A 16730-nucleotide genomic window follows, 5' to 3' on the forward strand; every position below is an offset into this window, starting at 1 on the left:
GCAGGACTACGCCCAAGCCACACCTCCAATCACCTGACAAGCCGACTTATACTGAGCCATCCCATTCCACAATGTTTGTCTCAGTTCTTCGACGACAGGTAGACGGACCCCGCATCACGCATACATGCTGACCACATTAAAAAACAAAATAGCCTACTTACCACGGATCCCAAACATCAGTTGCACGACGCTGATAAATACCTGCATGACGAGCTGTTCCAAACCGGTTATCGTCCACCCACGGAGCAGCAGTCAGACACAGATCCAGCGTCATAGCAGAGCCGTATGCAGCCCGTGGTGCGTGCACCGCCTTCTCCATTCAAACTCCCCGAACGTAATCTCACCAACTCCCAGCGGATCCCGGGCCTCATCTCCACCGTCAGCGGGACACCCAAACCGAAGAAGGCATAGCCACAGCACCCGGATCCAACCCTCTCCTCGCGCTATCACAGTGCATATGCAGAAGCTGGCTGCCCATCACGGTGCTGCGTGCCGGTTCCACGTTATAAAATAGAGTCCGGCATCAGGGACTAGACCATCTTTCGCCTCCGATGATGCTCAAAAATGAAGGGCTTCCATTTCACAGCAATGACAATAAAGCCAGTCTTTTCCACCTCTACTCTACATCCATAAACAAACCGGCAACAACCAAGGATCCCGTGCTTCCTGCTTTCCCCACTACCTCCAGCCGAACTCCCCCTGGTGGGGGACAGGTTGTATCACCCACTGTGTCTGCTCCCTCTGTGTCCGATCCCTCAAGCTACTTACAGCTTTCATCCATGTGTCCGCAGGCTTCACAAAATTCCTGTGCACATACATCCTTACATCCCATTATCCTTTACTCTACCCTTCCTTCACTTTTTCACACAAACCTGACTCCAGTTGTGTTCAGTTCTGACCTTTTATTATCACTGAAAGGGACATTTGATTTACAGCATCGTACAAGAGCATAGCAGATAATGACATACGACATTGCAACACAACCTGACAGAATACTAGAGAAAGGAAAGTATTACTGTATGTTAAAACAATACTAAGAGCATTAATTGCAATAGGAATACATCTAAAAGTTTTATCTGCTTCTGCTCCTACTGCTCACTCGGGCAGCTGCTCAGGGAGCCTCAACACCTAATCAAGTCGGCTTTCTTCATCCTCTTAAAATTCCAACTGATCTGTTCTGTGCTTTCAAGTCCTACCCATCCATCCAATCTTCCGGCGCTACTCCGGGGCATGCAGGAAACTAGCATATTTTGCCACATTATAGCGGCTAAGCCTGAACTTAAAGCCACTGAGGAGCTACATAGATGGGCTAATTTATTAATATACACGCTTTGCAAGATTCCAACAATTGTCCAAATTGTCAAATGTTTTTGCTCTTGTGACACCCTGTAAAGAGTTTGACCTGAACCCAAAGGTGACACCTGCTGAAACAATTTGTGTCTTACACTTCATAACTCCTAAAACACATGAGTTATGAAAAGAATCCCCCCCGGTACAGTGTGTGCCATTAAAGACAAGCCATTCAGACCACTTTCATTTATTGAACCAGACTGTAATCATGTTTATTTCTTTATTTGTTGACATGGTTGTGTTTGTGACTTTAGGGGCTCCTGCAGCCAGCCTCCAGTGGACACTGGAGGAACTGCAGGTTTCTGCAATTCCACATTGACTCCTACTTCAACACTGACGGCTGCTGCTTAGGTAAGAAGCAACGGTTTGCCGAACAGCTAGGTTGCATGCTTCATGTACAGAGGGTATAGTCCTCTAGGAGGGGAGTAACAGTTTGGAGTAAAACCTCTAGCTCCTTTTCTGAATGTTATTCATATCGCTCCCCGATTTCTTACTCTGTCCACTCTCCTGTCCACTAAATAAATGCATAAAAGCCCCCAAATTAACCTGTTTAGCTGGGTAAAAAAAGGGTACTTTGGTAAAAAAAAATTAAATCAGAGAATGATGCTTGTTCATACTTAATCACTTAAAATTGATTTAAAAAAACATACAGTTAAGGGCGAAAGAAATTAAACATTCAAAGACATTTGATTCACAAAGTTTACAAGTCTTCTAAAATACAATACAAAACCAAGCCAAGCTGAAATAGTAACAAAGAAACAATTGACTTCTACTGCTTTACGCTGGAGTACACACACTCGTCTTTGGTTGTGTTTCTCTGTCTTCTCGATGTGTTGGGCAGATTAACGTTAACAGTGGCATAGAAGAGGTTGTCTGCTTCTCTGTGACCCTGTAGAAATATGAACAAGTCTATCACAGTTAGGACCTTAAGAAAGGTTTAAACCATGTCAAGAGATGCAATAAAAATGTTTTTGAATAGTAATTCAACAGACAAAGAAAAGTCTCACCTCATGGTTTCTTATGGCAGGAGCAGAAAATCTTGCTTGAGCCTCTGATCGTGAAACAGAAAAACACTCATAAATAAAAGATGAATATTTATTGGACATAGGAAGGAAGATATAAGCAGTGTTAGCTGCCATACCTTGAGATAGGAGACGGTTTCTTTTGTTCATCTTGTACAGTAAGAAGGCCATGATGACTATCAGGATGGTCGCAAATATCAAAGCTCCACTCAAGAAATACACCAAGGCAGGAGAGTTCAGGCCATCTGTCGGTAAAGTCAGACATGACACACAGAGCTTTGAGTTTTATATCAGTGTTCATGTTTGGTTTGATTAGACAGTTGTCATGCATCATATGAGATAACCTTGGATGAAAAGATTTTCCCACCATTTCCCTGAGATTAAAATTGCGCAACTCAACGGGCGTAAGCTTCACCTTGTCCCCCTCCGATGTCAAGAGATAATGGGAAATGCTGGGATGGGAAGTCCACAATCCATCACTTAGGCAAAGATGTACTCTAAGATTTCTTTTTGGGCTTTTTTGACTTTATTCTTGATGAGGACAGTCGGTAGAGTCGTAAACAGGGAAGAGAGAGTGAGAAATGACATTCGGTGGAGGGCCATAGGTTGAAGGCGAACCCGGCGGCTGTCTGCTTGGTGGACTGTGGCCTCCATACATGGCAACATAATGACCCCAAGATGCACTCTACACTTACATAGGCTGATTCTAAACTCCACGTTTTTGACCAGAATAGAATCCTTCGAAAGACAACTGGACATTTATAGTAATGGACAACACAACCCCATGTTGTACGTTTGATGAGCTACAGAATCCAGATTTACATCAAAGAGATAATTGGTAATCATTGGTTGTAGATATGTTGCCTAGCCGAGGCTTTATTTCTACAATCATGTACCCTGTAAAGCTTTTGACCCAACAGTGAAGAACAGTTTTTAGACATTTGAGTATGATGATGTTGACCAGTCATTTCTACTGATTTAATAAGACAAACATCTTCTTTAAGGAAGTTCTGCCCTCTCTAAGTCAGCCTTTTCATATAAGGTCATCAAAGAATGGAATAAACCTCCCACATGATCTGAAAAGATATTGCAAACCATCACAGTTTTTGCAGCAACGTCAAAAAAGGAAACTGGTGGCACAGTGGTTAGTGCGCGCACCCCTTCTATGGAAGCTGTCGTCTTCCAAGCAGGCGGCTGAGGTTCAAATCTGACCTCTTGCTCCTTTCCTGCGTGTCGTTCCCCACTCCTCTCTCCCCCATTTCTGACACTATCCACTGTCCTATCTCTCAAATAAAAAAAGGCACAAAAAGACCAAAAATAAATCTTTAAAAAAAAAAAGAAGGAATTAGGGGGCGCAGATGGGCTAGCAGTGTGGTCGCACCTCATAGAGGCTCAAGAGGGTGGCCCGGGTTCAAGTCCAACCTGCGGCTACTGTGCCGCATTTCATTACTCAATCTCTCTCCCCAGGTTTCCTGTCAGATCGACTAAAGGCAAGAAGCGCGCACCCCCCCCCAAAAAAAAAAAAAAGAGTTTGAGCAATCAATCTTGTCGGCAGTGATCAGTGATAGCTGTGACATACAGTTATTGTAAAATGAATGTAGCAACTTTTACTTCTGCACTGAATGCTTGTAGTTTTCATGAAATATAAACATGTTTAAGCATCATGGTCACTGTTCAATTGAACATTTTCTATATACTTTGTCATTTTTTAATAACTGTCCTTTGTTGGGTCTGGTTTTATTGAACAGTGTGTCTTGCGTCACATTTTTGTGGGACTACAGATGGAAATTAGCGACTAGCTAAATCTAGTGAAACTTTATTTTCATTTTTCTTCCTATAAATGTTCATGTCATTGAACATTGTCCCCTGATGAATAAAATCAACATGTCACCACTTTTTTCAAATAAGACGACTTGTGATAAAGAGTAACTTACCTCCAGAGTCCAGCTTGGTCCCGTTTCCAAACAGAATGTGTCCACATGAAGCGACAGCGCAGTAGTACGTCCCAGTATTAGAAATATTTAGGTTCTTCATTGGCAAGTTGTAGGTACAGGTGTTTGTTTGTGAGTTAGCTTTCCTCACACACTGATCATTCTTGCCTCCATGGGTGTAAATGAATCCTGGGTGAGAGTTTTTGAACCAGTAAACACTGTGTTCTCCATTACAGGTCCCAGGGTGGACTGTACAGTTCAGAGTCACAGAGCCTCCTGGCTCGATGGTCTCTGATGCAGTCTGATGGACCACAGCTGGGATGTTCACTCCTGGACCTGTTACACTGACAATCACGGTTTCCTGAATTTTTAATGCGCGGGAAAAACAGCTTATGCAGTGGTAAGTAGCTGAGTCTGACATGTTCAAATCTGAGATGGTTAGGTTATATTGACCATTTTGAGCGTCCAGTGTGAAGCGGGGATTGTCTTTAAATTCACCATCAGAACGAATAGCTCCTACATATTTGTAGAATTCAGAGACAAGCCTTAATTTATCTCCGATTGTTTGCTTGTACCAATAAACTCGTGTGGAAGACTGATCGCCTTTGAAGTCACATGTTAAAGTTAAGCTCTCCCCAGCTTCTCGTCTCTCATGACGAACTGATGGAGACAATTTTGGAGAAACTGTCCATGCTGAAATGAAATGACAAAGTTACCATTTGATAAAATACATGGAATTTTACATTGAAAACCTCATAAATTATATGGAAGTAAAACAATTTTGAGCAATTAAAACAACTCACCAATTTCCCCCAGGACCAGACATGTCAGGTAGACAATAACTGTTGGAGATGTCATCGTGTTCAAATTGTCATTCTGAATGACAGTGAACTGGCAGTTTCTCCCCTCTTCACAGACCAGGCTGCGTTTGATTGGCCAAAAAGAAATAGCATGTTAAGATATAGGAAATACTGTATACTCACATGCTCACTGTTCCTGGTTGTTGTGCTGTGGGTTTGCTCTCTCTCTTTACTGTGTTCAGCCAGATGCTGCCTTCACCCAGTGATAGTAGGTGAAAGAGCTCACCTGTGAGCAAGATAACTAAAGAAAATACATTAACTTACATCGCACAAAAAGTAAGGAGATTTGTGTTTGGTAGAATATTTCTTTTTTGTAACAATGCTTCTTGGCAATAAATCTTATACTGTTGGAAAGCCTGTTTATTTCCATTTTAAATGGTGCCACATTTGTAAGTTACATGCAATTGTGAGATGAGCAGCAGAGCTTAGTATGTGGGTTGCGCCCATGAAAAACTTGACAAATCTTCTCTGCCAATGCCAAGCAGCTCATTCTGCTGTTGACTCTTGGTGGTGTTGGTTAGTGGATTGGATGATTGAAGTCTGAAGAAACAAGACATATTGGCAATTTAACAATTTATTCATTTAACAAACAGGAGCCTCATTAGCGTGTGGAAGAACCTTACACAGCCAGAACAGCCTGGCACCTCCTCCTCGTGCTGGTCACCAGCCTGGTCACACACTGCTGTGGGGTGGCATCCCATTCTTCAACCAACATTTGGCGTAAGTCAGCCAATGTGCTTGTGTTGGTCACTCTAGCAAGAGCTGATCCCACAAGTGTTCAATGGGGTTGAGGTCAGGACTGCAGGTAGGCCATTCCATCTTCTCCACTCCCAAATTCTGGAGGTAGTCTCATACAAACCCTGCTCTGTGGAGGTGAGCATTGTCATCTTGGAGTATCTGACATCATGTTGCACTAGTGCTTACTCTTTCTTAAATCGGAGGGTGATTTCTTAACTGAACGATAGACCAACTTCTCTCTTTCTTTGCTTTTTTAAAAAAGAAGCGTGTTTTATGTTGGACAGAAATATACTTTCTTTTTAATTTGCATTCCCTTACACAACCAGCTGTGTCATAAATGCATTATTTACACACATGGCTATGCTATAGTGTGATACTGGAGGACACCTCTAGAGGGCAGACCGGAGAGCTCAGTCTGGATGAAAGTGCTAGTCGATGACGCATGAAAACTACAAATATGGCAACACATAGGGGATACTTTTAACTTAATTCTGATGGCAAAACTAAGATATTAGTAACATCAATAATGAAAAGGGTGTCACTCCAGGCAAAGAGCCCGGCCCGTATTCATAAACAGAGAATCCTCTTTAATAGCAGCTAACTTAAGCGCAAAAAATCCAAGCATTACGAGTGATTTAGGAACATTCTCAGAGCAACTCTAAGCGAGGAAGGGACTGAAACTGTTATCTTAATGAGGAGGTGAGGTTGACCCCGTCGCTAGGTATGATATATTTTTTTTTTACTTTCAAATTATATAGCCTACAAAATGTTTGAAATCACAAGCCCACTTGTACAGTCGGCTCTTCTCAATCATGTCAGCCATACACATTATAGCGGCTAAGCCTGAACTTAAAGCCACTGAGGAGCTACATAGATGGGCTAATTTATTAATATACACGCTTTGCAAGATTCCAACAATTGCCCAAATTGTCAAATGTTTTCGCTCTTGTGACACCCTGTAAAGAGTTTGACCTGAACCCAAAGGTGACACCTGCTGAAACAATTTGTGTCTTACACTTCATACTCCTAAAACACATGAGTTATGAAAAGAATCCCCCCCGGTACAGTGTGTGCCATTAAAGACAAGCCATTCAGACCACTTTCATTTATTGAACCAGACTGTAATCATGTTTATTTATTTACATTGTTGACATGGTTGTGTATGTTTAGGGGCTCCTGCAGCCAGCCTCCAGTGGACACTGGAGGAACTGCAGGTTTTTGCAATTCCGCATTGACTTCTATTTCAACACCGATGGTTGCTGCTTAGGTAAGTAGCAACGTTTTGCCGAACAGCTAGGTTAAAGGCCACATGTACAGAGGGTATAGTCCTCAAGGTGGAGAATAAAGGTTTGGAGTAAAACCTCTAGCTCCTTTTTTGAATGTCATTCATGTGGCTCCCTGATTTCCGACTCTGTCCACTAAATAAATGCATAAAAGCCCCCAAATTAACCTTTTTAGCTGGGTAAAAAGGGTACTTTGGTAAAAAAAAATTAATTAGAGAATGATGCTTGTTCAATCTTTATCACATAAAATTGATTTAAAAAAACATACAGTTAAGGGCGAAAGAAATTAAACATTCAAAGACATTTGATTCACAAAGTTTACAAGTCTTCAAAAATACAATACAAAACCAAGTCAAGCTGAAATAGTAACAAAGAAACAATTGACTTCTACTGCTTTACGCTGGAGTACACACACTCACTCACACAATCTTTGGTTGTGTTTCTCTGTCTTCTCGATGTGTTGGGCATATTAACGTTAAGAGTGGCATAGAAGAGGTTGTCTGCTTCTCTGTGACCCTGTAGAAATATGAACAAGTCTATCACAGTTAGGACCTTAAGAAAGGTTTAAACCATGTCAAGAGATGCAATAAAAATGTTTTTGAATGGTAATTCAACAGACAAAGAAAAGTCTCACCTCATGGTTTCTTATGGCAGGAGCAGAAAATCTTGCTTGAGCCTCTGATCGTGAAACAGAAAAACACTCATAAATAAAAGTTGAATATTTATTGGACATAGGAAGGAAGATATAAGCAGTGTTAGCTGCCATACCTTGAGATAGGAGACGGTTTCTTTTGTTCATCTTGTACAGTAAGAAGGCCATGATGACTATCAGGATGGTCGCAAATATCAAAGCTCCACTCAAGAAATACACCAAGGCAGGAGAGTTCAGGCCATCTGTCGGTAAAGTCAGACATGACACACAGAGCTTTGAGTTTTATATCAGTGTTCATGACTGGTTTGATTAGGCAGTTGTCATGCATCATATGAGATAACCTTGGATGAAAAGATTTTCCCACCATTTCCCCGACATTAAAATTGCGCAACTCAACAGGCGTAAGCTTCACCTTGTCCCCCCCCCCTGATATGAAGAGATCATGGGAAATGCTGGGATGGGAAGTCCACAATCCATATCTTATGCAAAGATGTACTCTAAGATTTCTTTTTGGGCTTTTTTGACTTTATTCTTGATGAGGACAGTCGATAGAGTCGTAAACAGGGAAGAGAGAGTGAGAAATGACATTCGGTGGAGGGCCATAGGTTGAAGGCGAACCCGTCGGCTGTCTGCTTGGTGGACTGTGGCCTCCATACATGGCAACATAATGACCCCAAGATGCACTCTACACTTACATAGGCTGATTCTAAACTCCACTTTATTAACCAGAATAGAATCCCTCCAAAGACAACTGGACATTTATAGGACTGGACAACACAACCCCATGTTGTACGTTTGATGAGCTACAGAATCCAGATTTACGTCAAAGAGATAATTGATAATTATTGATGGTAGATATGTTGCCTAGCCGAGGCTTTATTTCTACAATGATGTACCCTGCATAATGTTTTCTCAGAATGCTTGAACATCCTAATTCACTTCATCTTTTTTGTTGTTGTTGCATAAACCAAAGACTGTAAAGCCTTTGACCCAACAGTGAAGAACAGTTTTTAGACATTTGAGTATGATGATGTTGACCAGTCATTTCTACTGATTTAATAAGACAAACATCTTCTTTAAGGAAGTTCTGCCCTCTCTAAGTCAGCCTTTTCATATAAGGTCATAAAAGAATGGAATAAACCTCCCACATGATCTGAAAAGATATCGCAAACCATCACAGTTTTTGCAGCAACGTGAAAAATGGAATTAGGGGGCGCAGATGGGCGAGTGGTTTGGTCGCAACTCATAGAGGCTCAAGAGGGTGGCCCGGGTTCAAGTCCAACCTGCGGCTACTGTGCCGCATTTCATTACTCAATCTCTCTCCTCGGGTTTCCTGTCAGATCGACTAAAGGCAAGAAGCGCGCACCCCCCCCCCCCCCCCCCCCCCAAAAAAAAAAAAAGAGTTTGAGCTATCAGTCTTGTCGGCAGTGATCAGTGATAGCTGTGACATACAGTTATTGTAAAATGAATGTAGCAACTTTTACTTCTGCACTGAATACTTGTAGTTTTCATGAAATATAAACATGTTTAAGCATCATGGTCACTGTTCAATTGAACATTTTCTATATACTTTGTCATTTTTTAATAACTGTCCTTTGTTGGGTCTGGTTTTATTGAACAGTGTGTCTTGCGTCACATTTTTGTGGGACTACAGATGGAAATTAGCGACTAGCTAAATCTAGTGAAACTTTATTTTCATTTTTCTTCCTATAAATGTTCATGTCATTGAACATTGTCCCCTGATGAATAAAATCAACATGTCACCACTTTTTTCAAATAAGACGACTTGTGATAAAGAGTAACTTACCTCCAGAGTCCAGCTTGGTCCCGTTTCCAAATAGAATGTGTCCACATGAAGCGACAGCGCAGTAGTACGTCCCAGTATTAGAAATATTTAGGTTCTTCATTGGCAAGTTGTAGGTACAGGTGTTTGTTTGTGAGTTAGCTTTCCTCACGCACTGATCATTCTTGCCTCCATGGGTGTAAATGAATCCTGGGTGAGAGTTTTTGAACCAGTAAACACTGTGTTCTCCATCACAGGTCCCAGGGTGGACTGTACAGCTCAGAGTCACAGAGCCTCCTGGCTCGATGGTCTCTGATGCAGTCTGATGGACCACAGCTGGGATGTTCACTCCTGGACCTTTTACACTGACAATCACGGTTTCCTGAATTTTTAATGCACATGAAAAACAGCTTATGCAGTGGTAAGTAGCTGAGTCTGACATATTCAAATCTGAGATGGTTAGGTTATATTGACCATTTTGAGCATTCAGTGTGAAGCGGGGATTGTCTTTAAAATCACCATCAGAACGAATAGCTCCTCCGTATTTGTAGAATTCAGAGACAAGCCTTAATTTCTCTCCGATTGTTTGCTTGTACCAATAAACGTTTGAGGTGGAAGAATAATCATCTTTGAAGTCACATGTTAAAGTCAAGCTCTCCCCAGCTTCTCGTCTCTCATGACGAACTGATGGAGACAATTTTTGAGAAACTGTCCATGCTGAAATGAAATGACAAAGTTACCATTTGTTAAAAATGCATGGAATTTTACATTGAAAACCTCATAAATTATATGGAAGTAAAAAAAAAAAAAGAACAATAAAAAACAACTCACCAACTTCACCCAGGACCAAACATGTCAGGTAGACAATAACTGTTGGAGATGTCATCGTGTTCAAATTGTCATTCTGAATGACAGTGAACTGGCAGTTTCTCCCCTCTTCACAGACCAGGCTGCGTTTGATTGGCCAAAAATAAATAGCATGTTAAGATATAGGAAATACTGTATACTCACATGCTCACTGTTCCTGGTTGTTGTGCTGTGGGTTTGCTCTCTCTCTTTACTGTGTTCAGCCAGATGCTGCCTTCACCCAGTGATAGTAGGTGAAAGAGCTCACCTGTGAGCAAGATAACTAAAGAAAATACATTAACTTACATCGCACAAAAAGTAAGGAGATTTGTGTTTGGTAGATTATTTCTTTTTTGTAACAATGCTTCTTGGCAATAAATCGTGTACTGTTGGAAAGCCTGTTTATTTCCATTTTAAATGGTGCCACATTTGTAAGTTACATGCAATTGTGAGATGAGCAGCAGAGCTTAGTATGTGGGTTGCGCCCATGAAAAACTTGACAAATCTTCTCTGCCAATGCCAAGCAGCTCATTCTGCTGTTGACTCTTGGTGGTGTTGGTTAGTGGATTGGATGATTGAAGTCTGAAGAAACAAGACATATTGGCAATTTAACAATTTATTCATTGAACAAACAGGAGCCTCGTTAGCGTGTGGAAGAACCTTACACAGCCAGAACAGCCTGGCACCTCCTCCTCGTGCTGGTCACCAGCCTGGTCACACACTGCTGTGGGGTGGCATCCCATTCTTCAACCAACATTTGGCGTAAGTCAGCCAATGTGCTTGTGTTGGTCACTCTAGCAAGAGCTGATCCCACAAGTGGTCAATGGGCTTAAGGTCAGGACTGCAGGTAGGCCATTCCATCTTCTCCACTCCCAAATTCTGGAGGTAGTCTCATACAAACCCTGCTCTGTGGAGGTGAGCATTGTCATCTTGGAGTATCTGACATCATGTTGCACTAGTGCTTACTCTTTCTTAAATCGGAGGGTGATTTCTTAACTGAACGATAGACCAACTTCTCTCTTTCTTTGCTTTTTTAAAAAAGAAGCGTGTTTTATGTTGGACAGAAATATACTTTCTTTTTAATTTGCATTCCCTTACACAACCAGCTGTGTCATAAATGCATTATTTACACACATGGCTATGCTATAGTGTGATACTGGAGGACACCTCTAGAGGGCAGACCGGAGAGCTCAGTCTGGATGAAAGTGCTAGTCGATGACGCATGAAAACTACAAATATGGCAACACATAGGGGATACTTTTAACTTAATTCTGATGGCAAAACTAAGATATTAGTAACATCAATAATGAAAAGGGTGTCACTCCAGGCAAAGAGCCCGGCCCGTATTCATAAACAGAGAATCCTCTTTAATAGCAGCTAACTTAAGCGCAAAAAATCCAAGCATTACGAGTGATTTAGGAACATTCTCAGAGCAACTCTAAGCGAGGAAGGGACTGAAACTGTTATCTTAATGAGGAGGTGAGGTTGACCCCGTCGCTAGGTATGATATATTTTTTTTTTACTTTCAAATTATATAGCCTACAAAATGTTTGAAATCACAAGCCCACTTGTACAGTCGGCTCTTCTCAATCATGTCAGCCATACACATTATAGCGGCTAAGCCTGAACTTAAAGCCACTGAGGAGCTACATAGATGGGCTAATTTATTAATATACACGCTTTGCAAGATTCCAACAATTGCCCAAATTGTCAAATGTTTTTGCTCTTGTGACACCCTGTAAAGAGTTTGACCTGAACCCAAAGGTGACACCTGCTGAAACAATTTGTGTCTTACACTTCATAACTCCTAAAACACATGAGTTATGAAAAGAATCCCCCCCGGTACAGTGTGTGCCATTAAAGACAAGCCATTCAGACCACTTTCATTTATTGAACCAGACTGTAATCATGTTTATTTATTTACATTGTTGACATGGTTGTGTATGTTTAGGGGCTCCTGCAGCCAGCCTCCAGTGGACACTGGAGGAACTGCAGGTTTTTGCAATTCCGCATTGACTTCTATTTCAACACCGATGGTTGCTGCTTAGGTAAGTAGCAACGTTTTGCCGAACAGTTAGGTTAAAGGCCACATGTACAGAGGGTATAGTCCTCAAGGTGGAGAATAAAGGTTTGGAGTAAAACCTCTAGCTCCTTTTTTGAATGTCATTCATGTGGCTCCCTGATTTCCGACTCTGTCCACTAAATAAATGCATAAAAGCCCCCAAATTAACCTTTTTAGCTGGGTAAAAAGGGTACTTTGGTAAAAAAAAAAAAAAAATTAGAGAATGATGCTTGTTCAATCTTTATCACATAAAATTGATTTTAAAAAACATACAGTTAAGGGCGAAAGAAATTAAACATTCAAAGACATTTGATTCACAAAGTTTACAAGTCTTCAAAAATACAATACAAAACCAAGTCAAGCTGAAATAGTAACAAAGAAACAATTGACTTCTACTGCTTTACGCTGGAGTACACACACTCGTCTTTGGTTGTGTTTCTCTGTCTTCTCGATGTGTTGGGCCTATTAACGTTAAGAGTGGCATAGAAGAGGTTGTCTGCTTCTCTGTGACCCTGTAGAAATATGAACAAGTCTATCACAGTTAGGACCTTAAGAAAGGTTTAAACCATGTCAAGAGATGCAATAAAAATGTTTTTGAATGGTAATTCAACAGACAAAGAAAAGTCTCACCTCATGGTTTCTTATGGCAGGAGCAGAAAATCTTGCTTGAGCCTCTGATCGTGAAACAGAAAAACACTCATAAATAAAAGATGAATATTTATTGGACATAGGAAGGAAGATATAAGCAGTGTTAGCTACCATACCTTGAGATAGGAGACGGTTTCTTTTGTTCATCTTGTACAGTAAGAAGGCCATGACGACTATCAGGATGGTCGCAAATATTAAAGCTCCACTCAATAAATACACCAAGGCAGGAGAGTTCAGGCCATCTGTCGGTAAAGTCAGACATGACACACAGAGCTTTGAGTTTTATATCAGTGTTCATGTTTGGTTTGATTAGGCAGTTATCATGCATCATATGAGATAACCTTGGATGAAAAGATTTTCCCACCATTTCTCCCAACATTAAAATTGTGCAACTCAACGGGCGTAAGCTCCACCTTGCCCCCGCCCCCCCCTCCGATGTCAAGAGATCATGGGAAATGCTGGGATGGGAAGTCCACAATCCATATCTTATGCAAAGATGTACTCTAAGATTTCTTTTTGGGCTTTTTTGACTTTATTCTTGATGAGGACAGTCGATAGAGTCGTAAACAGGGAAGAGAGAGTGAGAAATGACATTCGGTGGAGGGCCATAGGTTGAAGGCGAACCCGTCGGCTGTCTGCTTGGTGGACTGTGGCCTCCATACATGGCAACATAATGACCCCAAGATGCACTCTACACTTACATAGGCTGATTCTAAACTCCACTTTATTAACCAGAATAGAATCCCTCCAAAGACAACTGGACATTTATAGGACTGGACAACACAACCCCATGTTGTACGTTTGATGAGCTACAGAATCCAGATTTACGTCAAAGAGATAATTGATAATTATTGATGGTAGATATGTTGCCTAGCCGAGGCTTTATTTCTACAATGATGTACCCTGCATAATGTTTTCTCAGAATGCTTGAACATCCTAATTCACTTCATCTTTTTTGTTGTTGTTGCATAAACCAAAGACTGTAAAGCCTTTGACCCAACAGTGAAGAACAGTTTTTAGACATTTGAGTATGATGATGTTGACCAGTCATTTCTACTGATTTAATAAGACAAACATCTTCTTTAAGGAAGTTCTGCCCTCTCTAAGTCAGCCTTTTCATATAAGGTCATAAAAGAATGGAATAAACCTCCCACATGATCTGAAAAGATATCGCAAACCATCACAGTTTTTGCAGCAACGTTAAAAAAGGAATTAGGGGGCGCAGATGGGCGAGTGGTTTGGTCGCACCTCATAGAGGCTCAAGAGGGTGGCCCGGGTTCAAGTCCAACCTGCGGCTACTGTGCCGCATTTCATTACTCAATCTCTCTCCTCGGGTTTCCTGTCAGATCGACTAAAGGCAAGAAGCGCGCACCCCCCCCCCCCCCCCCCAAAAAAAAAAGAGTTTGAGCTATCAGTCTTGTCGGCAGTGATCAGTGATAGCTGTGACATACAGTTATTGTAAAATGAATGTAGCAACTTTTACTTCTGCACTGAATGCTTGTAGTTTTCATGAAATATAAACATGTTTAAGCATCATGGTCACTGTTCAATTGAACATTTTCTATATACTTTGTCATTTTTTAATAACTGTCCTTTGTTGGGTCTGGTTTTATTGAACAGTGTGTCTTGCGTCACATTTTTGTGGGACTACAGATGGAAATTAGCGACTAGCTAAATCTAGTGAAACTTTATTTTCATTTTTCTTCCTATAAATGTTCATGTCATTGAACATTGTCCCCTGATGAATAAAATCAACATGTCACCACTTTTTTCAAATAAGACGACTTGTGATAAAGAGTAACTTACCTCCAGGGTCCAGCTTGGTCCCGTTTCCAAATAGAATGTGTCCACATGAAGCGACAGCGCAGTAGTACGTCCCAGTATTAGAAATATTTAGGTTCATCATTGGCAAGTTGTAGGTACAGGTGTTTGTTTGTGAGTTAGCTTTCCTCACACACTGATCATTCTTGCCTCCATGGGTGTAAATGAATCCTGGGTGAGAGTTTTTGAACCAGTAAACACTGTGTTCTCCATCACAGGTCCCAGGGTCGACTGTACAGCTCAGAGTCACAGAGCCTCCTGGCTCGATGGTCTCTGATGCAGTCTGATGGACCACAGCTGGGATGTTCACTCCGGGACCTGTTACACTGACAATCACGGTTTCCTGAATTTTTAATGCGCATGAAAAACAGCTTATGCAGTGGTAAGTAGCTGAGTCTGACATGTTCAAATCTGAGATGGTTAGGTGATATTGACCATTTTGAGCATTCAGTGTGAAGCGGGGATTGTCTTTAAATTCACCATGAGAACTATTAGCTCCTCCGTATTTGTAGAATTCAGAGACAAGCCTTAATTTCTCTCCGATTGTTTGCTTGTACCAATAAACGTTTGAGGTGGAAGAATAATCATCTTTGAAGTCACATGTTAAAGTTAAGCTCTCCCCAGCTTCTCGTCTCTCATGACGAACTGATGGAGACAATTTTTGAGAAACTGTCCATGCTGAAATGAAATGACAAAGTTACCATTTGTTAAAAATGCATGGAATTTTACATTGAAAACCTCATAAATTATATGGAAGTAAAAAAAAAATGAACAGTAAAAAACAACTCACCAACTTCACCCAGGACCAGACATGTCAGGTAGACAATAACTGTTGGAGATGTCATCGTGTTCAAATTGTCGTTCTGAATGACAGTGAACTGGCAGTTTCTCCCCTCTTCACAGACCAGGCTGCTTTTGATTGGCCGAAAAGAAATAGCATGTTAAGATATAGGAAATACTGTATACTCACATGCTCACTGTTCCTGGTTGTTGTGCTGTGGGTTTGCTCTCTCTCTTTCCTGTGTTCAGCCAGATGCTGCCTTCACCCAGTGATAGTAGGTGAAAGAGCTCACCTGTGAGCAAGATAACTAAAGAAAATACATAAACTTACATCGCACAAAAAGTAAGGAGATTTGTGTTTGGTAGAATATTTCTTTGTTGTAACAATGCTTCTTGGCAATAAATCTTATACTGTTGGCAAGCCTGTTTATTTCCATTTTAAATGGTGCCACATTTGTAAGTTACATGCAATTGTGAGATGAGCAGCAGAGCTTAGTATGTGGGTTGCGCCCATGAAATGCTTGACAAATCTTCTCTGCCAATGCCAAACAGCTCATTCTGCTGTTGACTCTTGTTTGCTGTTGTTTAGTGGATTGGATGATTGAAGTCTGAAGAAACAAGACATATTGGCAATTTAACAATTTATTCACTTAACAAACAGGAGCCTCGTTAGCGTGTGGAAGAACCTTACACAGCCAGAACAGCCTGGCACCTCCTCCTCGTGCTGGTCACCAGCCTGGTCACACACTGCTGTGGGGTGGCATCCCATTCTCCAACCACCATTTGTCTTAAGTCAGCCAATGTGCTTGTGTTGGTCACTCTAGCAAGAGCTGATCCCACAAGTGTTCAATGGGCTTGAGGTCAGAACTGCAGGTAGGCCATTCCATCCTCTCCACTCCCAAATTCTGGAGGTAGTCTCATACAAACCCTGCTCTGTGGAGGTGAGCATTGTCA

General features: G+C 41.3%; 3 protein-coding genes across 3 annotated transcripts; all 3 read right to left on the reverse strand.

The window, feature by feature from the left end:
- Positions 1 to 997: 997 nt before the first annotated feature.
- Positions 998 to 5168, reverse strand: LOC109992857 (uncharacterized). Its single transcript, XM_020645629.3, has 5 exons — positions 5107 to 5168; positions 4307 to 4996; positions 2492 to 2617; positions 2358 to 2401; positions 998 to 2239 (listed from the first exon to the last, which is right to left on the reverse strand). The coding sequence occupies exons 1-5, from the start codon at positions 5159 to 5161 to the stop codon at positions 2120 to 2122; spliced, it is 1035 nt and encodes a 344-aa protein (XP_020501285.2). The 5' UTR covers positions 5162 to 5168; the 3' UTR covers positions 998 to 2119.
- A 2233-nt stretch (positions 5169 to 7401) lies between these two features.
- On the reverse strand, positions 7402 to 10191 carry LOC136177398 (uncharacterized). The gene is made up of 4 exons (XM_065950543.1): positions 9644 to 10191; positions 7953 to 8078; positions 7819 to 7862; positions 7402 to 7700 (listed from the first exon to the last, which is right to left on the reverse strand). The coding sequence occupies exons 1-4, from the start codon at positions 10059 to 10061 to the stop codon at positions 7572 to 7574; spliced, it is 717 nt and encodes a 238-aa protein (XP_065806615.1). The 5' UTR covers positions 10062 to 10191; the 3' UTR covers positions 7402 to 7571.
- Positions 10192 to 12754: 2563 nt separating this feature from the next.
- Positions 12755 to 15882, reverse strand: LOC109992856 (uncharacterized). The gene is made up of 5 exons (XM_065950549.1): positions 15787 to 15882; positions 14982 to 15674; positions 13292 to 13417; positions 13158 to 13201; positions 12755 to 13039 (listed from the first exon to the last, which is right to left on the reverse strand). The coding sequence occupies exons 1-5, from the start codon at positions 15839 to 15841 to the stop codon at positions 12920 to 12922; spliced, it is 1038 nt and encodes a 345-aa protein (XP_065806621.1). The 5' UTR covers positions 15842 to 15882; the 3' UTR covers positions 12755 to 12919.
- Positions 15883 to 16730: the final 848 nt, after the last annotated feature.

This window comes from Labrus bergylta, chromosome 22 (genome assembly GCF_963930695.1).
Source record: "Labrus bergylta chromosome 22, fLabBer1.1, whole genome shotgun sequence".
In the NCBI taxonomy this organism is placed as follows: Eukaryota; Metazoa; Chordata; class Actinopteri; order Labriformes; family Labridae; genus Labrus; species Labrus bergylta.

Excerpts from the sequence above, each read along its gene's own strand:
- LOC109992856 (XM_065950549.1), bottom strand. The coding sequence starts at position 15,841 with ATGACATCTCCAACAGTTATTGTCTACCTGACATGTCTGGTCCTGGGT. Across the intron at positions 15,675-15,786 it reads TCTGGTCCTGGGTGAAGTTG|CATGGACAGTTTCTCAAAAA; the intron begins GTGAGTTGTTTT and ends ATTTCATTTCAG. Across the intron at positions 13,202-13,291 it reads AAACCGTCTCCTATCTCAAG|AGGCTCAAGCAAGATTTTCT; the intron begins GTATGGTAGCTA and ends TTTCACGATCAG.
- LOC109992857 (XM_020645629.3), bottom strand. The coding sequence starts at position 5,161 with ATGACATCTCCAACAGTTATTGTCTACCTGACATGTCTGGTCCTGGGG. Across the intron at positions 4,997-5,106 it reads TCTGGTCCTGGGGGAAATTG|CATGGACAGTTTCTCCAAAA; the intron begins GTGAGTTGTTTT and ends ATTTCATTTCAG. Across the intron at positions 2,402-2,491 it reads AAACCGTCTCCTATCTCAAG|AGGCTCAAGCAAGATTTTCT; the intron begins GTATGGCAGCTA and ends TTTCACGATCAG.
- LOC136177398 (XM_065950543.1), bottom strand. The coding sequence starts at position 10,061 with ATGTCAGACTCAGCTACTTACCACTGCATAAGCTGTTTTTCATGTGCA. Across the intron at positions 8,079-9,643 it reads GACCAAGCTGGACTCTGGAG|ATGGCCTGAACTCTCCTGCC; the intron begins GTAAGTTACTCT and ends CTTTACCGACAG. Across the intron at positions 7,863-7,952 it reads AAACCGTCTCCTATCTCAAG|AGGCTCAAGCAAGATTTTCT; the intron begins GTATGGCAGCTA and ends TTTCACGATCAG.